General features: G+C 40.1%; 1 protein-coding gene across 1 annotated transcript; it reads left to right on the top strand.

Annotated features, from left to right (window-relative positions):
- On the top strand, positions 1 to 24026 carry LOC124270075 (receptor-type tyrosine-protein phosphatase epsilon-like). The gene is made up of 27 exons (XM_046705096.1): positions 1 to 183; positions 1092 to 1226; positions 2216 to 2362; positions 3352 to 3418; positions 4933 to 5061; positions 6443 to 6577; positions 7357 to 7488; positions 9501 to 9650; positions 10070 to 10213; positions 10848 to 10935; positions 11221 to 11249; positions 11486 to 11691; positions 12046 to 12133; positions 13191 to 13261; positions 13704 to 13740; positions 14250 to 14347; positions 14765 to 14893; positions 15415 to 15563; positions 16356 to 16491; positions 16859 to 16990; positions 17317 to 17410; positions 17678 to 17751; positions 18134 to 18268; positions 18798 to 18920; positions 22448 to 22596; positions 22817 to 22952; positions 23952 to 24026. Exons 1-27 carry the CDS (start codon positions 1 to 3, stop codon positions 24024 to 24026), a joined length of 3171 nt encoding a protein of 1056 aa, XP_046561052.1.

Raw genomic sequence — 24026 nt, 5'->3', positions numbered from 1 at the left:
ATGTTAAGTCAAGCCACATGTGTATTCTGTATTCTCCGTCCGTTCCAGAATGCAGGACCGGTTATTACACGGACAGAGGAAACTGTGTACAGTGTGCAACAGGTTGTAAGCCGGGAACTTGTGAACGTGACACCGGGAGCTGTACATGTAAAGCTGGGTGGACAGGACCCAGATGTGCCACACGTGCGTTTTAGCCATTATACATCACTGTTGTCTTATATTCTATCATCTCGTGTGAGGTCTGATTCTAACAGCCAGTGCACAGGGGTTCTGTGGGTGTCTGTGTGCGTGCGCGCATGCATGTGTTTTTTATGGGCGTCTGTGCGTGTATTAATATATGTACCATCAGTATATACAATCAGTTGTATGTTGTTGATCACTGGATTGTCTGGTGCAGACTCGATTATTTACAGACCGCCGCCATAGAGCTGGAATATTGCTGAGTACGGCGTAAAACTAACTTCACTCGCTCCCTCATACCATATCATGATGCGATAAATCTGAAAAATCTGTTTTTGCCACGTGAGCGGGCATTTCATTGTTAACTTCCTGAAGAAAGTTGACCTGTATCATAAATTGTAACTATGTAATGTGAATGACGAATTGTTAGCTTTTGAGTTTGGTGCTATGACATTTTCTCTTTGCAAATAGTGATGTAATGAATATATGTTTTGAACAAACTCATTTGGACTTTGCACCTGGGGATGTTTATGAATGCAGACTTGATCTTGTCACTATATGGCTGGAATAATGCCGACGTAACGTAAAGCGCAGCTCAACTCAACTCAACAACTCCTACCATATCAGCCGTACAACAACCCGTAGAAAAATAGGTCTGTGCCAATAGATCTATGCGTGTCTACAGCATGTGTATTTTGGATGCACCAACGCTTCATGGTCATCACCCACCGTGGTCGTATTGATGACTCAGCAACATGAAATTTATGGATATATGTATTCATGTGACATTTGGGATTCATGACAGGTTCAGGTATATTTGATCTTTAAAACCGGCCTGTTCGTGTTTCATGTCTAGCAACATTATGTTAAGTCAAGCCACATGTGTATTCTGTATTCTCCGTCCGTTCCAGAATGCAGGACCGGCTATTACACGGACAGAGGAAACTGTGTACAGTGTGCAACAGGTTGTAAGCCGGGAACTTGTGAACGTGACACCGGGAGCTGTACATGTAAAGCTGGGTGGACAGGACCCAGATGTGCCACACGTGCGTTTTAGCCATTATACATCACTGTTGTCTTATATTCTATCATCTCGTGTGAGGTCTGATTCTAACAGCCAGTGCACAGGGGTTCTGTGGGTGTCTGTGTGCGTGCGCGCATGCATGTGTTTTTTATGGGCGTCTGTGCGTGTATTAATATATGTACCATCAGTATATACAATCAGTTGTATGTTGTTGATCACTGGATTGTCTGGTGCAGACTCGATTATTTACATACCGCGGCCATATAGCTGGAATATTGCTGGGTGCAGCGTTAAACAAGCAACCAAGCACAGAGAGTTTACCATAAACATGTTGTGTTCGTGTATTTTATGCTAAATGCTTGTCCTGCCTTTCTTGTGCCGTTAGCCATGTAGCCAGACGGTTGTGTTCAGAGTTGGAATGATGGTATGAATCATAAACAATTCGATGTTTTCGGCATATCTGTCTCCCTGTTTACCACAGACATTTCATCATTTCTCGAATGTGTGTTTGCCTAATAGAATCAATTTCTATAAGGGTTTTTGTGCCACCTCCAGGTAAAACCTGTGTATGTTGATTACTATTATCGGAAAAGATTATTTTTATTAGAACTATATCTTAAATAAAACTTACTTTAATGCATATTAGGGTTAACTCTGATCGTCACGGGGGAGACCAGGATGCAGCTCCATCGTTCTACAATTGAGTAATTGATACTAATGCACTGAATTGGAGTTGTCGGGAATAAAATTTGGCTTTCTGACTCATGATTTGCCCATATAAAACAAAGGTCCAGACCCAGATGACCTATATGAGCGCCAATCGTGTTGCCAGAAAAATAAGGTCCCTGTCAGATGTTTTGACTGAGTAGTATTAATCATATTCTTGCACTATTGGTGACATAATGTATTTCAAATAAGCATGGTTGTTATGATGTCAGCGAACATCCTATTTACTAAAAACAAAATCTTCCATCTGTATCCTGGAGTGTATCCATCCTGTTGTTAACACAGAGTGTCCTATCGGCTACTACGGTGCCAACTGTGCTTCGACATGTTCCCCTGGATGTGTTTCATCTCCGTGTGATCGGGAAACCGGAAGGTGTAGAGAAGGTTACTGTAAACTTGGCTGGGCGCTCGGGTCTAATTACAGGTGTGACAGTAAGTAATCACAGATACAACTGAAACAGTATTTCTAATAAGATAACCATTGCATGTAGATATTTGTGTAACCAACCCTTTTGTGGAGACCGTTTTCGGATTTTCAGACGGCTGTATCAGTTGAGTATAGTGTATGATTATCCAAATGACAATGTTTCTATTGGCGTTATTTATGTTTGTCATGATTATGTTAAATGGGAAGATTTGTCCACTAGAATGTTACGTCAAGTGGTTGCCATTATGAAGACAGTACACCAAACAGATCTTTCTTGTCGGACCAGGAAGATCACCTCCTGGGATAATTAATGTTCAAAGCATGGACACGTACGACGCATTGCCCAAGAAGTGGAAAGTTCGCTCAAACTGCAAGAAAACTGTTTCATCATTCGATCCTCACTCATCGCCTATGGACAGTATCGGTATATGCAGTTGGAATGCGCGATGTTCATCATGCCAGCATTTAGTGGACGATACTGTTGCCGTGATTAGGAAAGTTGCATCCAGGAGGACAAAGGACAGCTTCTCTAAACATAAATCCGAAGCGTTCAGGGCGATCTGCAATGAAGGCTCGACGATTTACTTAACGCTCCTTCCGACTCGTACCTTAGCGACAACTTACGACGCTTGTTTTGACGCCTCGTGTCTCCAAAGATCAGCCGAACCAAATACTCGTTGTTGCTACGCATTCTCGGCCATTCATTCCTTCTCCCTTGACCATCTACAGTCCTTCCAGCCTCCCAAGGCCCAGGGAAGATCCGAGTTCTTCAGCAACCCATGCTTGTCGTAAGAGGTGGCTAACGGGATCGGTTGGTCAGGCTTCACACATGGCATCATATCCCAATTGCCGCATATAACTGGAATATTTATGAGAGCGGCGCTAAACAACATACAAACAAAAACTCCAGACTTCTGAGACACTCAGTCGTCCTTCCCTTGTTGGATTTCGCTCTGAAGAATGTTCAACAGCCCACTACTCGTCAACATTCAAGCTCTCCTTCTGTGACTCTGGTGCCATCTCCTCCTCCTCGGTGTCGAGTATCTCCTCAACTATCTATGGTCAGATCTGGATTCTTCCTTCTTTATCAAGGATCGGGACCTACTGTCACACTACCGCCCCGTCCGGTCATCGGCCAACTGACAGCCTACTCAGATACAGGATTTAAGGGACTTAGAGATAGCATATTTTCTTTGAAGTTCTCTATAAATGTAGCCAGACGGAATGTTTTTTGGCATATTTGTCTCCCTGTTTACCACAGGCATTTCATCATTTCCGGGAGATGTGTGTGGCTATTAAGGCCAAATCATACAGTGGTTTTTGTGTCATCTTTAGGTAAAACCGGTGTAAGTTGATTATGATTACCGGAAATAATTATTTCATTAATGAGAACTGTATCTCATATGTTTATTACTTTAAAGGGGCAGTGGGATACCCTTCGAGTTAGAACTTTCGTTATCAAAGACCCGAGTTCGATTTTAAAACTGCATTTAGGCAATCCGAATAACGATATGTTTGATCGACAGTCATGATATCGGCATGTTCCCTTTTTGCCTACATCCCAATTCGCCTAGGTTCATTATAAGATTAGGGGTGCAATTTCTAATCCCAATTAGCCTACATTATTTTTGTATGCGAAATGGGATGTAGGCGAAGTGAGATGTAGGCGAATAGAGAATAAACCATAATATCATCTTACTCTCTAATTGCGGTTTAATTGCTCAAGCTTGGAAATTTACTGACAAACGTCTTTCGTCTCCTCATACGACCGGAAGGATTGTGTCTTTCATAGAGATGTACATTAAACGGACTGTACAAATCATAAAGATAGACATAACACGGACTGTACCAATCATAAAGATAGACATAGCAGGGACTGTACCTATCATATAGATAGACATAACACGGACAGTACCTATCATAAAGATAGACATAACAGGGACTGTACCTATCATAAAGATAGACATAACACGGACAGTACCTATCATAAAGATAGACATAACACGGACAGTACCAATCATAAAGATAGACAAAACACGGAGTGTACCAATCATAGAGATAGACATAACACGGACTGTACCAATCATAAAGATAGACATAACGCGAACAGTACCAATCATAAAGATAGACATAACGCGGACTGTACCAATCATAAAGATAGACATAACACGAACAGTACCAATCATAAAGATAGACATAACAGGGACTGTACCTATCATAAAGATAGACATAACAGGGACAGTACCTATCATAAAGATAGACATAACACGGACAGTACCAATCATAAAGATAGACAAAACACGGAGTGTACCAATCATAGAGATGGACATAACACGGACTGTACCAATCATAAAGATAGACATAACGCGAACAGTACCAATCATAAAGATAGACATAACGCGGACTGTACCAATCATAAAGATAGACATAACACGAACAGTACCAATCATAAAGATAGACATAACACGGACTGTACCAATCATAAAAATAGACATAACGCGGACTGTACCAATCATAAAGATAGACATAACAATTCGTTTGGAGTCAACATTATAATAAATGTGTTAATTTCCAGAATGCAGAGACAGATTTTACGTAGACGGACAAGTCTGTACCCTGTGTGGATCTGGGTGTGACGGAGAGTGTGACAAGACTAACGGCCTCTGTGATTGTCAAACTGGCTGGACGGGAACTCACTGCAACAGTAAGAACAGCCTTTGAACTATCATTTGTTTGTTGCTCGTATGTTTTCCAGTTCACATAATCCGTTCTCAACTGTTATCGATTCACGTCATGCTACCGAATGATAAGAGTCATGTCGTACCAGGAATTGTTGTAATATATGAGCCTACAGTAGTTTTATTGTTGCATTCATTATTATACTACCTTGTTTTATCAACTACGGATTAACTTATGAAGAAAGGTTCTTGAATTTGGGGGTACGTATTTTATACAGAATTTTAACTTCAGTCATGGTGTCTGTTTTGTAAAGTTATTATTTCATAGTGCCTATCTAGAAGCAGCATTAGACGTGCCTTGAAACATATCGACGTCATTTTTTCTAATAGTGTCCCTATCACACGTAATCACAAATTGATAGAGATCGATTCATCCTACAATTACCTACTCTCCGAGCCTAGGCGACCACGGCACGAAATCACTTCCTACCAAATCAGCCGTACTACAACCCGTAGAATAATAGGTCTGTGCCAGTAGATCTTAATGTGTCAAAAGCATGTGTATTTTAGTAACTACTAAGTATACAAGCGAGTCCGGTAAATCTGCGCAGCTGCAATAGCGAACTTCCGTATCGAGGTAAACATCGTCTGCAAGAACATTTGCGCTTGAAATCGGGACATTTCTACAAGGGACTGGCTTTTAATCACTAAAGGTAAGTAAATAACAGTAACTGACAGATAAATTGGCAGTTTTATGAAAATTCGTTTTCATCGGACTTTTAAACCTTATTCTTCATTATTCATGATTGGATTTGATATGAAACACTCTTCCTTACATTGAAGAAGTGATTTTTGAACATAATCTGGCCCTAATACGCTTCCATACTTCGGATCTCCATCTGGATGTTACGCGCATCAGTTGCTGCACAGAATTACCGGACAGCAAACGATGTCGTCAGAACGCCGGTAAGGTCAACCGTATGGCATAATGCAACGTTAGAATCTTATAGTCGTCAATAAAACTTATATTTCTCGGTAAATATGATGCCTACCAGCATGTTTAGTCACGTAAACCACAATAATAAGTTAGTTGCCGTGTTGCGATCGATGTGCTTAGGTGCGCGGAATTACCGGTCGGCATCGTAGTTCAGCCTCATGTCTGCCCATGCATTATTATGGCAACCAAAGGACACATCATAGCCTGATCATGGACATCACCCACCATATTCTTGATGACTCGGGAAAATGCAATTTATGGATATATATAATCATATCCCATATCGAATTCATGTTGAAGCACCAACGCTGTTTAGGCATATCTGGTGTTCATAAAAACCTGTTCGTGTTACATGTCCAGGAACATTATGTGAAGTAATGCAGATGTGTATGTAGTGTTCTCCATTCCAGAATGCAGCGCTAACTATTACATGGACATGGGACACTGTGTAGAGTGTGGAACAGGTTGTAAGCCGGGAACCTGTGTGCATGACACCGGGGAGTGTAGATGTAAAGCCGGGTGGACAGGAGACAGCTGTGCTACACGTGCGTGTCAGACATTATATACTCTCCCCCAAAAAAGAAATGCATTTTGGCGCGACGAATTATGAAATGTGAATTAAACTTTGCTCGTGTTTGCATGCAGGTAAACCAATGTTATAAACGGACAAACGACTGGCTGGCTGATCAAAGAGTTCACCTGACGTGACCTCGTGTACAAGATTTGTCAGGATAAAGATTGAAATTTGCGGAGATTTACTGTTGACCAGATGTCGTATCATAGGGAAAAGTTCATTAGGAACAAAGTTGCAAGGTTTTTTTCACTGAAAGCCACATAGGTTTACATTTGGATTTGACCATAACACTACAAACGGTATTAAGATATAAGTGGGCTGAAATACTCACAGCACGCCTGATATCCAAAACACAACTAGGTGACACCTGTACCAACGTTTCATTCAAATAACCGTCTCTTGTTTGCCTCAGCTTAGCAGAAAGCAAAACATGGTGTACACATTCTTTAGTCCAGCAGTTTATACAGTAATAATCACTACTTACTGCAGACTGTGGCACAGGGACGTATGGACAAAACTGTACTAGGAGGTGTAACACAGGATGTACATGGAAGTCCTGAACTAATGCGCGGTAATCCCACCGTGTGGGATACGTTCAGTTTGTTTCGTTTGTCATTATGACCTTGTCAACTGTTGCTTACAGAAGGCTCTCCCCCTTTATAGAATGATAGATGTAAGCATATTTGCCTACATTCGTTTACCAGTGACACATGACAGTGACATCAGTAGACATTACTACTTGATCTGCAGCTTGTGTTGCTGGGACATACGGACACAGCTGTGGAAAGACGTGTAACGAGGGATGTAAACCAGGGTCGTGCGACCACGTGAACGGTGACTGTGACTGTAATGATGGATGGACAGGTCGGCAATGTCAAAACAGTAAGTGGTAATACTTCAAGCTACATCAATCACATGTTACTTTCCTTTCGCCCTTCTTACATGTGTTTTATGAGTGGAACAATTTCTACTTATGGATGCAAATCCCAGTACACAACGTTAGTATTTAATCCCACATAAACGTGTGTCGAAAAATGATTTGAAATCTCTGTCGAGGCAATTCGAATAGAATAGGTTTGATCGACATTCACATTCATAATATCAGCATTACTCTCTATTTGCGGTTTAATTGTTCATCATGAATGTCGAGCTTGGAAATTCGCTTAGCACTCAAAGCAATGGATAATTGTAAGTACTAATTAAGACCTGTTTGATTGACGATTGGCAATAAGTGTATGGTAATGATAGACATCTTCAGCTTCAAGGCAGGTTCATGAAGAATTATTATCTCTTATCGTAAGTCGTAAAGACTTCTTCTGGCTGAGAAAGTTTTATGGATTGGCACTCAGAATGTTTGCATTTTTCTTCATTTTGAAAAGAATGCAGTAAAAGGCGATACGGACCAAGATGTAAGAACTCGTGCGGTCGTGAATGTCTCAGTTGCCACTATGTCACAGGGAGTTGTGAGGGTAACTGCCGTTCTGGGTGGCATGAGGAAAACTGCTGTTCACCTAAGTTTGTCTTTACCTAACGTAACAGCTATCAGTTTTCATAGGTATATTGTAACCTTGTCAGTCTTGTATGGTTCTGAAATACACAATGCCAGTTTAGAAAGTGGGACTCAACCCACAAAAAGTACTATAATCTGTACTTTACAAAGAAAGTGTAATCCCAAATATAACACATGTTGTATGGTTCTGACTGGGAAATTGACTGTTGGTGTGTTGAAGGCACCCTTCTTGTTATTCTGTCTTGTGTAGTGTTTCTATCGTTATGTATAGATCCAGATATCAAACATAACGAGGCTGTCTCAGTGGTCTCCATTATTTCTAGCTCAGGTGGGTATATTAGTGGAAGTGTTCCGGCTTTTTGTACCGTTAATGAACAATAGCAGATCATCGCTACTTTGACCTTCAGTCAAAATTCCTTTGTTTTGTCTCAGGCAAAGCAAGCAGAAAAACCGACTGAACAGATCAGCAAGACGTGAAGCACAATTGGTGCCCTTGGGGGTGTTTACTTCTTGCATTATGTATTATCCCCAAATATGAACAATGATGAAGTCCAGCATCTCACATATCGTTTTCTAAATATACAGATCACGTATGCCTTCATATTTGGTAAACTAGCTTGAATCTCTGAAAATAGATAATGTAACTTTATCTATGGTCACCTTGTTTCGTGGCAAATGTTATGTGTATCATGTCTTTCCTGAAGGTAGTAATATTTGATGGTATTGTCTATGCTTTCCCGAAAAAGGATTATTGTTAATCTTTGGGACATTGATTTTGCTGGGATATCTGTTGAACCAAGTTGCCATTTCTACGCGAACGAATTATATAAAGCTTTCTAATCAAGTACAGAGTACGGAAAAGGTTTTATAGTCGAACCATAGCTGGTTGACTTACTGATCCGTGATACTGGCAGACTTTTTTCCTTTTTTTTCCTTTTTATTAAATAGCGACAGCCAAACTTTGAGTGACGAGTGTGTGGAACAGAATGAGTGTTTTGTTTCACACTGTTCGCTTTGTCAGGTTAAGAAGACAGACAGCCAAACGTTAACGTCATAATGACAAGGTTAACCATTTGTATCTTCAAGCTACTAGGCAAAATTGGCAGTTCCAAAAGAATCTGATTATGAAATCAGAACTATTTTGAATGCCTCGTTTGTTTGAATTTATTGTTGGATTTGTCAACGCATTTCACTTTGGCCACAGACCTTTTTGTGAATAATCCATTATCTATGTCTGTGTAACCAACAGTAAACACATCGCATTATTGCTACGACGTGATTGGACTATTGTATAGGACTGACATTGTTAAACAAATTGCCAATTTGATCCCGGAACAGATACGTCTCTTATCAAATGTGAACATTTATTGTCACCAACATCTAGTCTGTTCCCCTTGGACATACGGAGAGAACTGCCAGCAGGACTGCTCCATGGGATGTGTCAACCAGACTTGTGACAGAACCACTGGGCGTTGTGACGTGTGTCTAGATGGATGGGAACACGAGGACCTGAACATAACGAGATGCGACAAAGGTAGTGATTAGGATACCCTCGAGGTACCTTTCCATATTGTTGATGCACACTATATTAAGACTACAATATAGGAATTAAAACGTTTTACAACAAATCAGTTTTGCTGACTTTACCTTTAAAAAGGGTAAGGTCAATCACATGCATGTATCTGTGACATGTTCATATTTCTTCCACACTGCCTAAATCGTGTATTCCTATTAAGGGGTAAATATCTGCAATTCAGAATGACACATTGATATCACCCACAATGGGAGCAACACATTAAAGAGCCTAAACTCTAGAATCAGTGTCAAGTGCGACTGATATCTGGAGTCCCCAAAGGGTCTTAGCGTGTGTCTGTTTGAAACATTGAATACATCGAAGGATGTGTTACGATGCATATAAGACGGCTTCTTTCAAAAGAATTGTTTGGGTTTCAGAGTGCGACAATGGAAGGTATGGCGAAAAGTGTAAGGAAGATTGCAACATCCACTGTATCAATGCCACGTGTCACCATGTGAATGGCTCCTGTACTCATGGCTGTCTGAACGGAAGAAGCGGAGAGTATTGTGCAGTTTTTGAAGGTAATTGTCTGGGCTTTCATTACTGATTAAGTCAGTATGGCCAACCTTTGAATAGAATAATCTGGAACTCCGCTTCATATACAACTAGATCATCACGTGCGAACATATGTGTTAAGTATTGGAATGCTATGCAGGGAGGAAACATACACAGCACTCCCATTCTTTTCTATGAGCATAGTGTTTCAAGAAGCGATATATACTGAAGGAAAAAAAATAAGGGATCATGTGTAAGCAAAAGTGTTCCTTTATTTTTTTCCAGGTTGCCTTGTATCGCACAGCTTGTGAAGAAACCTGGAAAATTTTGCTTTCATTTGATCCCCTATTTTTTTTCTCTCAGTATATATTGAAGCAAAGGGATTCTAGTCAAAGAACTGCGATCGCTATGTAACCTGACAGGTACTTTCGTCTCACAGATTCATCATGTGAATCTTTTAGGTCTGTTTTTATGGACATAGAATTTTCAGTTCATGAATACTTATTGAGTACCTTCATTTTCCATTTCCATATTTCTCGAGCACATCCCATCGTCGTCCTCATATAAACCATCCTCATTACACTCACTATGAGTATTCCTGTAACTGTACCTGCAACAGTGTTACCTCCTGTTCTACCAGTGTCCCTGTTATTATTGCAGCCGGCCCCCAGAATGTAAATCTCATCGTTGGACTCCTTCTCTTTCTAATCGTCATGATCGCACTTGTCATGTGTGTTGTTTTCTTTAGGTGAGTGTTTTTCTACTTATTTGTATGGACTAATAAACCAATAACCCAACTACAAACAATACAGTATTTTAGAGACGAAACACCATGATCAGATATAGATCTTAGGTAGTGCGAATACTATTTAACACTTTCGTTTCAGAGGATAAAAACCAAACATGTGCAATGACATAGTTGAGAACCAGACAAAGTTCAGAAGCAAGAAATTATGTAATGCAAATTCTACATGTAATATATATTTTCATCGCCGAAGTCAATAAGTCGTACGTGTATTTTTGTTTTATTTAGAGAGCCGTTGAGAAGATTTAGGGACAAAAGTAAGTAAAACCAGATGTACATCAAAGTGTATGTGCATGGTCATTAGTCAGTGGTGTCGGTCATTTTTGGAAATATTTCATAACGTGTTTTTTTATATATTTCTTGTTACACTTTTTTCTTTGATTTTCTATATTTCTTGTTACAATTATCACCGTGAATGGTGTAAACGATATCCATAAGATCACATGAAGTAGTTGGTAGCCGGCTTACTATTGCTCCGTTGTGTGGTTTTCAGAGATTGAAGAAAGGAGTGCTAACGGGATGAACCTACCTATGGCAGCCCGTGGAGGCCAAGATGCATCGGAACATGTGGCCGCCAACGACGAAGACGAGGCTATCTATGTCAATGTCCCGAGTAGTGTTCCAGTGGCAGTCAGTGCCTTCAAGGAATTCGTTGCCAGGAAGAAAGCCACAAAGGAAATCTTGGTGAAAGAGTATGCTGTACGTACTGTGAAGGCCTGAGTCACGAACGAGTGGTCCATGTGCCTGAAACTACGCCTACACCCTCCTCCTGGGAGACAAAGATCAATGTTATGTTACTGGTTGTCTCACTAAAAATACGTATTATGCGTCATTTGCTTTTTTTCATATATTTAACATTTACGTACAGTTTTCACATCTCCTTACCTACTTTCATTGAAATTGTGCTTTTGCACTACCGGAAGAGATAGTCTTCTTTTTCGTTATGCATACCTGGGGTTATCAATGATTTCCATCACTATATTGCATATGTGCATATGAAATATGTTTTAAGATGTATTCCGGAATGTCTACACTCTGGTGTTGAATTTACAGGAACTCCCTAAAGGCCTGACGGCTATTCACGACAAAGCAGTGACGCAAGTGAACAGCCCGAAGAATAGATTTAAAGGAATTTACCCGTGTAAGACACGAGCTTATATAGCTATATTGACAGAGAACATGAATATCGTAAATTCTAATTATTTAGAGTCTACTGTCCAACGAAGACAGGTCTTTTTTCAGTCCACTCGACTCACCTAAAATTCGTTTTATTACAGCTTTAAAGCACGCAATGATATATGTTCGTTATGTACAAATCTTTCTTAAGGATTGCACTTATAGGTGGATGTGCGTTACAGGTGACATAGAAGTCTACTTAATCAATGGTTAATATATAATGATATTACACCATGATCTTCAAAATAATAACAGTTATTTATCACAGGATTTATAATTCCAATAACATTTCAATATTGAGTACTGAATGTAACTTAATGTTTCGTGACTTTTAGTCACGATATGGCTGAAGTATGGCCTGTGTGGTTTTACGTGATAACTGTCACGTACATATTGTAAATGACAAATTTGTGCTTGTAATATATTTTTATGAAAGCATTAATACTATTTCTGTAGAATCTAGCTGCTGCAATATACTCATTATCCACCTGAAGAAGGGGCAAGAACTAGCCCAGAAATGAAGTTGTTATCCATAAGATTTGTCTTGTATTACAATATACTCCTAATAATACGATTCAAACGTTTTAACGAAAATAGCGGGGAACGATATTCTGTTTAATTTCCAATTGTTCATTTGTTTGCCTTTACGTAACCTTTGGCGTAGGTTCGAGTTTCCAATAATTGGATTCATAAAATTTATCTTCTACAGATTCACAACAATATGTTTTTAAAAAACGACTTGACGAAGCTCGGTATTTATCATTGCAAAATACGTTACGAGCGATAATTAGATAATTCTGTTCTTGAAAGTTGCCATTACTTAGAACAAGATCATACATTTTGATGTGACAATGCGAAGTCTTTAAGAGTTCAATCTGCAACTGAAATCACGACTACACATGTAGATTATACTTTGAAAAGTACTGTACAGGCAGTCCAGGTGAGACAGGTTTTCTTTTGATGCAGATTAAGTAGACCTGAATGTAAATAGTTACAGATTATAGGGTCATGATTTGTTTCAGATAACCACTGTCTGGTAGTTCTGAAAGGGAATGGTGGCAGCAGTGGCTACATAAACGCCAGCTATATCGATGTGAGTTGACGGGACTCTCTTCATCAACCCGCTGAAATACGGCTTGGTCAGCTAATTGGAAATGATTGTGAAAGCACCTATGAGTGTTTCAGTGAGTGAGTGAGTGAGTGAGTATGTTCTGCACCGCTTTTAGCAATATTCGAGCAATATCATGGCGGGGGACACCAGGAATGGGCTCCACATTGTACCCATTTGGTGAATCGAACCCGGGTCTACAGGGTGACGCGCGAACGCTTTAACCATTAGACTACCCCACTGTCCCTATGAGTGTTTCAGCACACTCGAATATTAGATATTAATTTAATTAAACCACTTTGTTGCAAACGTTGATTTCCTCTTTAAACAGACACACTGACAAATGGTTGTAAGATGCATATCACTTTATTACCTATCAAGCTATTTAAAGGCTCCTGATTCAATCAAGGTGTATTGTATTTTGCAGGGACGAACAAGGGGAAAACAGTACATCGCAACACAGGGTAAACAAACCTTTTGACATCTAAGTCTGAATATATATATATGGCAACATTCACGCCATTTTCAATAGGGCAGTAATTTCTGAGATTTCCAAGTTCAGTAAAGTACAATGCCATTCAGGTCATGAGATGTTTAAATATAATATCCTTCATTCTGTCCTGTTTGTCAACCCCTGAGATGGTCATGTGTTAAATGAGATATCCCACATTCTGTCTACTGTGTCCATCTATTTAACCTCTAAGATGGCCAAATGTTAACTACTATTTCACACATTCTGTCTTCTGTATCCTGTTCTTTAATCCCTGAGATGGCCACGTGTTAACTACGGTATTTGATTATATATCTTCCCAGTCCGTATACTTTATTAATAAACGTAATATTGTATTCCATCCTAAGAGAGCAGCATGTTGACTAAGATATCCCACATTCTATGTACTGTATACTGAATTAATGAACCAGTTATTCTCCAAGTGTCAGTCACATGGTTACTAAACTATGACCTCGGTGCCAGGTCCTCTGCCTAACACTGTTGTGGACTTCTGGAAGATGATTTGGCAAGAACAGGCTCCTGTCATTGTCATGCTGGCCAATATCACGGAAGATGGGAGGGTGATATTTAGTTTCGATATCAGTTCAATGATAATAGTACTTTTGATGTAGCCAATGAAACAATCATCGCTTAATAATGTCAGTATCATATTTCAATATTCAACCATTATGCTTGCTGAAACAGCCTGACCGAAATAATTGATAAACAAGAGTTCCTTTGAAAGACATGTACTAACGGACACCTGCTGTTAAATGGCATACTAGTATTTGTCGATGCTACTGTTAGAGGAGGACGTGCATATTCTTTTCGTGGCAACACCTTGTGTCATCACTGTTTTTCACCGATCAGTTCAAATATTTTTCATTGCTAACCTTTTGTGCCCTATGTGGAACGTGTTAGGGCAAATATGCGAGACTGCATATTAATTTCCTGGTGCTGACGATTTGAATTTAACATCTATGAATGTATTCTGTCAGAGACGCTGTGAGCCGTACTGGCCCAATGAACAAGGAGAGGACACCAAGACGTTCGGCCCCTGGAAGATTACAGTGGCTGACTCCTGTCCTCTGGCTGACTTCACCATCAGAACACTCACGATAAAGAAGGTGGGAGTGACAATTTCAATTAAGTTAGTTCAGTAAAGGTGTGGAATTAGTTAAAGACCCTTCCTTTTAGTTGAGTGGCTCCGTGGTGCAGTCGATGGGGCGTCTGCTCGGAGAGCCCTGGGTTAGTGTTTCAATTTCCGGCCCCATCTTACTGAGGACATTAAACGATGGTACTTGCTATCCTGCCCAATGCTCGGGATTAAAGAGATAACACAATACATGTTGGCTTGGAGTCTGTATACATTAGGGTATCGATTTTAAACTGCACTGTGGTATCCCAGTGACATATCAATATATCGTCGGACAATCGAAAAGACGCAAACACCGAAATACCTAAAGCTCTGTGTAGTTCAGTCCGGAGGACTCTGCAATCACGATTCAAGGCATAGTTTGACTTTCCTCAACTTTTTAGAAGAAATTACCCTTCCTCACAAACTTATTGCCGACATATAGAATTGTTTGCTAATTGATATTAATTTAGGTTGAACCTAGAGTTATATACATAAGCATATCTTCCATAGGGAGGCATGCAGAGGACGGTGAAACATGTTCACTACATGGTGTGGCCTGACAAGGATGTGCCAGACAACACCATGTCTCTGGTGGAACTCAGGAACAAAGTCAGGACCTTCTGTGACTTCGCCCAAGGACCCATGGTCGTACACTGCAGGTACAGTCACACCTGGAGTGAGTGAGTGAGTTCAAATCTGACTTTACATGAGCAATATTGCAGCTATGCCGTGACGAGATCACAATTGAATTATACATTTAGACTGAAAAAAAACATTAAAAATATAATTACTCGATTATCTCAGATTATATCTAAAGCTAATTTAGGAATACTCAGCGGTTAACATTATAATTCAATAATCCGAAGTTTGGCCAGAGTTCGACAGATGGAGTGTATAGAAGAGCGTATACGAGTTCGGCTGGACATGTTTCACTTCAATGCTCATGACCTTTGTGATGTATATGTTCATATATCGTCATTAAACTTTAACTTCATGTATTCTTTAAAGCAGTCCCCAAGGTCCCCAGTATGATGATCTACCTTCAGTTGCTGGTGATCTATAGCCCGTTTTTGTATATTGTACTGCTGTCTCTAATGATTTATTTTTATGATAGCGTACTAGTTTTAAATTAAGAGCTGTCATAATCTAGTATTTTTACTGTCCTTCGATGACAGGTTATTACGTTCTAAATTTATTGATTTTACTATTGCTATAAATTAAATTGTTCTCGTCACGATGTGGCTGCAATATTGCCGATGTGACGCTAAATATTAACTCACTCACCGACTCTTTAAAACAGTTTGTTGACAGATATTACCACATACGATACAAGCTTATAAATAACTTATATAGACAAATCAGATTTACGGCGTCTCATCTTTGTATACCGTCCGTAAGAACTAGAAGTAGACAGGCGTGGTAAATTATTACATCTTCCATCCCCTGCCCAGTGCTGGTGTGGGCAGAACAGGAACCTTGATTGCTCTGGACTCCCTGATAGAAGACGCAGAGACCCGAAACATGGTGGACATCTACGGCTGTGTCTGGCGACTCAGGAACTGCAGAGTCAGTATGGTACAGACACAGGTCAGTAGATGCAGGGAAACCTCACACGGTAATGGGAATAAGGGATGTTAGACGTACAGTTGAAAGCAAAGTGGATCCGGAAACGCCTCTACAAACGTTTTTGTCTGAACGCAGGACGATGTCATCAATGATATTGCAGTGACATACACAGGAACATATATGAGATAGTAATGATTTTATTGTAAAAGTTTAATTATTTTATCTCTGTGTCAAGGTTTGTTTTTAAGATGTTTCTTAAATGTTCTGGTTATTGTATTGTTTTTTATGTTCACACACGTGACGCCAATGTTATATTGACATTTCCACTCAATATTCAAATGCAAGATTAATGACATTGACTGTAACATATACGTATATTATTCTATAGTCCCAGTATGTGTTCCTCCATGACTGCCTCCTGGACGCTCTGTGCCATACAGTCCTCTCCACACCCGCCAGTCTCTATGGCATCGCTCATCAACAGCTAAAGAAGAACTCCAACCTTGCTGTTGCCTATCAGGTGGGTTATGTTTGCTCCAGTTAACCATGTAATGATGGACGTAATTGTACATCAGACATGAACATGCTTGATAACGGTACAAGAATCTCCATCGAAACGTCCCACTCAAAAGATGTTGACATCCATAAAATTGGTCATTATTGACTCGATAATTATCTATACGTTCGTTATATACATAGAGCTATTATGGTGCTGGGCACTATTTCACAAAGCAGTATTAGCGCCACGACTTAACACTTATGTCGATAGTCGTAGCGCTATGATGGCTTTGAGAAACAGGGTCCTGGTTACACAGGAACTACAACACATTAACCTGTACTCTCCAGAAACTCTGCGAGTGCCCTGAGACTGACCATGTGAGTGACGCTGCCAGGGACCTCGAGAACATCGGCAAAAACAGAAACAAGGACATTCTTCCTGGTAGGTTTCACAGTGCCAGTCAAACCGACAAAATGGAATCTCGCTATAGTGAAAGATACCAACCAAACGTACAAATCCTTAACCTTTAGTTAAGCATGTACGTCAGTTCACACTGTAAGCAAGGGTAAGTCATTGCATCTTTCAATGGACAAATGAATACAATATTGATATACTGGAGACGAGATGCAAATAGCTATGCATGAATGCACATGTATACAAAGGTTTAAGATGAAGACTACTCTCAATCTCTGTACCACTTTATTACAGGAGACAAGCATCGCGCTACTCTGTCAACACGCGAAGCAGGGGGCACCGACTACATCAATGCAGTCATCGCTCCGGTGAGTATTTATCACTGTCCCGATGTCATACATCACTCAAACTCATTTTCACTCGCTGACCTGGTTGACATCATCGTATCCCATTTGCACAGATTGATGCTTCTTATGCTGTTGATCACTGGATTATTTGGTTCAGACTCGATTATTTACAGACCGCCGCCATATAGTTGGAATATTCCTGAGTGCGGCGTTAAACAACAAACCAACCAACCAGCCAATATTTTTGTCACAAATGTGTCAATCTATATATTATCTGTCTGTTGTCATAGAAATCTTGAACAAACAAAAAAATATACTAAAATATATGTTTTTCATAATTTTCTAAGTAAAATGTGAAGCATTGGTTATTCTTTCACATATCCCTTGGTGATTCACATTTCAGTCCTATGAGAAGCGACGCGCGTTCATCCTCACTCAAATCCCCCTGACGTCCACAGTTGTTGACTTCTGGCGTCTCGTCCACGACTATGACGTCCGTGGCATCGTCCTGCTGGAGAACTACACCGACATGGACGCGGTGAGTCTTCGGATAAAGACCCGTGAAGATCCGGGTTAGAATGTACCTTCAGTAACCCATGCTTGCCGTAAGAGGCGACTAACTGGATAGGGTGGTCAGGCTCGCTGACTTGGTTGACACATGTCACTGTATCCCAGTTGCGTAGATTGATGTACATGCTGCTGATCACTGGATTGTCTGGTCCAGATCCGATTATTTCCATATAGCTGGAATATTGCTGCGTGCGGCGTAAAACTAAACTCACTCACTCACAGGATAAAAAGAACACGATGCAATGCGATTACCATAGAATAAAACATGTACCGTTTGCTACTGAACTAACGTAAAGTTCTGACAAGAACAATGAATGAATTCAGGTGGCACAAGTGAATACTTTTAACATCGTAATGTATCTTTTCAGTATGCTCGTGTAATGTTTTACTGTGTGTCAGTTATGGTTTACCTAACCTAACAAACCGATATGAATTTTAGTGTTTTACTAACAAACAAGACAATGTTAAATTATCCATTTCTCCCGTTTTGAACTCAGAAGTGTGGCATGTTCTGGGCCAAAGACAAAAAGCCGACCAAGTTTGGTCCCTTCAGCGTTAGTGAAGGGAAGATTGAGGAACATACCGGCTTTACTATGGAGAAAATCTGTTACAGCCAAGAGGTAGGTATAAAGGACCTTGATGCCTGAAAACACACGTGAATGAATGCTTCATGGATGAGACTTTGGAGATCGTGAGTATCAAATGAGACTGATGTACCAATAAAGCTAAAGAATGACACGCAGGTATGTATTATATACGAGAGAGTGATCAAATGAGACTGATGTACCAATAAAGCTAAAGAATGACACGCAGGTATGTATTATATACGAGAGAGTGATCAAATGAGACTGATGTACCAATAAAGCTAAAGAATGACACGCAGGTATGTATTATATACAAGAGAGTGATCAAATGAGACTGATGTACCAATAAAGCTAAGGAATGACACGCAGGTATGTATTATATACGAGAGAGTGATCCAATGAGACTGATGTACCAATAAAGCTAAAGAATGACACGCAGGTATGTATTATATACGAGAGAGTGAGCTGCTTAGTTGTTGAAGTAATATGTCAAGACAGCGATGATATCAGCTGACGGATCAGAATTTCTCCTGTACTTCTCGGGGAGGTTCAGTCGCCCAGTAAAAGCGTTGACTCTTCAGGCCGATGACAGGGTTCGATTACAAGTATGGTGAACTGGCTTCCTCCACAGTGATATGGCTTGAATCGTATGGCGAATTGGCTTCCTCCACAGTGATATGGCTTGAATCGTATGGTGAACTGGCTTCCTCCACAGTGATATGGCTTGAAACGTATGGTGAATTGGCTTCCTCCACAGTGATATGGCTTGAATCGTATGGTGAACTGGCTTCCTCCACAGTGATATGGCTTGAATCGTATGGTGAACTGGCTTCCTCCACAGTGATATGGCTTGAATCGTATGGTGATAATGCGGCCTAAAACTCCATTCACTCCATTCGCATTTTCGGAAAGGAACCAATGCATGTAGATATTGTCTTTAAACACACACGTGTAACCATTTCATTAGAAGACAGCTGTATATTTTAGTTCCTGAACATCAAAAGGTCATAATTCGGGTCATTACAATTCATTTTAGTCTGTTTCAAGTTACCTGCTACCTTTATGAGACGTATGTTTAGTTGTCATGTGAATCTGGCGTTAAGCTGTGCTCAAAGCAAACTTTCACTGCATAATTGTAGACGATGTGGGCAACAGCGGACGATTTGACTAGGCAATTAATAAATGCAGTTTCTAAACGTGTAAAGAAAAATGTTGGAATGTGAAGACTCATGCTGCTTGAAATGAAAATCATGAGTATTATTCTTTAAAAGATCGAACATAAATAGCATCTATGTTAACGGATGAATAAAATGTTGAATTTGTCTCTAATGGCAAAATAGCATTACCTCAAATATCTCATGATGTAAAAATTATTGAATTGACTATTTTCACTTGACAAACAAGAAGGAAAATGATGGTTTCAGATTAACAGGGAAGCATGTCTCTGAGATCACCATTGATATAAAAAAACTGATAAAAGATCGTGATTGTCGGTGACGATATACATCCTTGTTCTGCACGTATACACGACTTCCACGTGTTTGTACAGTATTAGAATCTACACCGTATCAACACGGAAGCTGGTGCTGTGGACGGCAGTAACCGATCCCTGCTCGTGCTGGTATTAAATATGAAACTCCTGGTTTGGTCAAGTGCGACATCAACATGCATGTAGAATGTAATGTGCAATGGACAGCCCGCATTGTGTGTTCTCACGTTGTTCCTGGTTCTAGGGTAACCCGTTCCGTGTTCTGTAGAAGGATGTACTGTACAATGAAACTCCAGCTTCGGGTTCACCAGATGTTATCCGGCCTGATGACGTGCAGTGATCAGATATTTTGGCTCTGATAGTATACTTCCCATCAAAACTTTAGACTCACTTAAAACAATCACTATATGTTATGTATATATATATGGTTACATCAAAGATTGATTTCTCCACTAACTTGGGGGAACCAACTGCAGACCTTATGCAGATGAATTGCACGAGGATCATGCATCAGATTGCTGAAATGCATGTGCAAATATCGTGCTTGTGAACAGCTGCATTTTGGTGTAAAGTTTTGTTTAGAAATCGCCAATTTACACTGATTTGTATCATTTATTGAACTCATGACAATAATCTTTTCAGCGTTACGAATTTCTTTTACAATACATCAGTTCATGTGTAAACGGTACCTTTAAACATTAAGGAATATTTTAGAACAGTTGCCTGAAGTAAGTGGCTATATGTACACCAGTGAGTCTAAACTTCTGATGGGTAATATATTTGCTACTTAATCTGATATACCGGATCATGTTCCGGGGCCACATGTTTTTAACGTTACAGTATTTAACACTGTTATGGAGTAGTGATCTGATATAGGCACGCAGAATGCAAAACTGGAAAAATCGGTGCACTTGTTCGTGAAGTCTTCAAATTACATGTATATGTCAAAACGCCGTTTGCACCAGTACTAGAAATCTGAATGACACATGTAAATATTTGAAGAAGCAAGCATTGTCCATACGAAGAGGGTTTCCATTATTCAACAATCTTCACACAGATGAATTTCACTGTGTGTGTGTGTGTGTGTTGTGTGTGTGTGTGTGTGCGTGTGTGTGTGTGTGGAATATGTGCTAAAAGCGATATTCACTCACTGTGTGTGTGTGTGTGTGTGTGTTCACCGTGTGTGTGTGTTCCCACTGTGTGTCGCCACGACCTGGGACGATGTTCATGCTTTCAGTCAATGTGTGAATCTGTGGCTCGACTTGATATTGAGGGTTGTCACTCAAAGTTCGTTTGGTTCACATGTACAATAAAGACGACCACAGGTCAATTTGAAAACTGTTGTCTGTGGCTCGACTTTGTTCATAGATTTTATCGGGTTCGGATCCGGCAGATGAAGGAAGTCAACAGGGACACGAGTTGGTTGTCCAACTAACTGTCTGTTGACAATCTGGAGAAGGCGACGTTGAAGAATTTGGTCGATGTACCAATTTGCAGTTCCGGACCACCATGTTATATTTGGTGAGAGAGATATGGCTTCCAGATATGGCTCCCTCCACTTCCACCCCCTAATCTGTCAAACGCAATACGGTGAAAACCTTCATTTCGAAGTCATTAGACACGCCGTATTGCGTTCGAGCAGAAACCATGATTAATCGCTGAAAAGATCCTATGCGTTGTTGCTCCAAGGCCTGTGTTGTTGTCGATGCAGTCGTGTGCATTGTGTATTCATAGTAGAGAAATGTATGACAAAATGATGACTGATTTTTACTATGTATAACCCTTGACACAGCACAATTGTCACAACGTGCACGTGCTTTCTGCTTTTAATTCTTTACCTTGACGTTTTCGTGCAGTCTTTCAAACGTTGTTCACTAAAGCTACAAACGTTTACAACTGTTTCGTGTATGTTTTTCACCATTCAAAAACTATTATATATTTGTATTGAATGTTTCATGAATATACAAAATCAACATTATATTCTGTGCGTTCCTTTTTTGAAGAGTGTATCACTGACTGCAGCATGCCTCAACTGATCTTCCTTTGATATATATGGATTTGTTCCTCCAAACAGAACGATGAAAGGGAGGTAACCGTGTTCCGTTCTCCCGCCTGGCCTAAGAAGAGTTCACTTCCGGAATCACCATCTAGCCTCCTCAGCTTGATCGACTTCCTCAGACAGTGGAACGCTGGTGCTCCTTCACCCCTTCTAGTTGTCTGCAGGTACCACTAGCCTGTACAGTAGCCATTAACTACATTCAATATCTCATTTTGTATAGTTACAGTCTATGACTGTTAGTGTTACACAATATATACATGTAGGGAGATATCCATAGTTGTTACCAACGTGGTGCCTAATAAGCCATTTTCGAGTTTTGCCATTTAGAGTTGTCTATCCTTTATGACACGTGACCAGGGGCATTAATGGTTTACTCTGTTTCAGGGACGGAGCCACCAGAAGCGGTCTCTTCTGTGTTATTGCCAGCGCAGTGCAGCGCCTGCTGTTGGAAAAGGAAGTCGCCCTCCAGCAGACGATACGCAGCATACGTTTTGTCCGGAAACAAGTTATTCCCAACCTGGTATGGAAATATTGTTAACGCAGTCATTGGGAACAAGGACATATTCCTGTTATTCGCTGTACGAGAACCAAAGTTGCATCAGATGCAAATCGCCCAGATTCTTGGTTTGCCTTCACCATATTGGTGCTTATTGGTTGTTGATTTTTATATCCGACATTTTGAGTCATTTCTGGCTCCTAGAAGGCTCAACTTCCGATATGCAACCCATATACTGTTCGTAGCAACAGTTCATTAATTATGTCATTATATAACGAAGTATGACGATTTATGAATTTAGAGCATACTCGGCAGCAGAAGAAGAATGTACCATGGGCATATCGTTCACAATGGTGACAGTGCATTAAATAATCAAGAGACTGACAACTCATTTGGCTTAAAGTACCAAGAGTGCTAACAGTTACTGGAACTTGCATGAATGTTTTCATTATATACTCTTAAAAAAAGTAGGGGAACTTCGTTTCTGAAGTTACAGTTGAAACAATTGGGAGATATATCGCAGTCAATCAATGTTGATATGATCATAATGAATGTTTTGAGAGTGCATCGTCACATGTACTTCCTTATGACCATGTACAGTAATCGCTCTTGAAAGATGATTGGTGTATGACGGGAAATTACATGTGAACGATATTCATTTTCAAACAAACAAAAATAACCCGACTAGAGACAAACACTAACAATTGTATGATGCAAGATGATTGTCAAAACTAATGGTCTACATCTATTTATCGACTTTCTTGAAAACCTTCAAAATCAAGAATGACACCAAATGCACGTGTATGGGATACTGTACTGTGCACGTGCACCCATGCGTTGTGTTTAGGGGTGGTGATAAAGAGAAATTGTGGTACGTTCATAAGATGTCTGTCTTTGAAAGGTTTGCTTACGCTTATACTTCCTACCTAAATTAAAAGTTCCCCTACTTTTCTCAAGAGTATAGAATCATTTACAGAGACTTGGCTTCGAAGTTATTACTGCATTTTTCAATTATAATTTCAGGAACAATTTGAATTCTGCTATGACTCTGTGAAGGCCTACATGGACAGTTTCCAGGAATACTCAAACTTTGCTTGA

This window comes from Haliotis rubra, unplaced genomic scaffold (assembly GCF_003918875.1).
Source record: "Haliotis rubra isolate DU_JTF1 unplaced genomic scaffold, ASM391887v1 Scf1497, whole genome shotgun sequence".
Lineage (NCBI taxonomy): Eukaryota > Metazoa > Mollusca > Gastropoda > Lepetellida > Haliotidae > Haliotis > Haliotis rubra.
The sequence above is the reverse complement of the archived record's forward strand: the minus strand, read 5'-3'. Positions and strand labels throughout refer to the sequence as shown.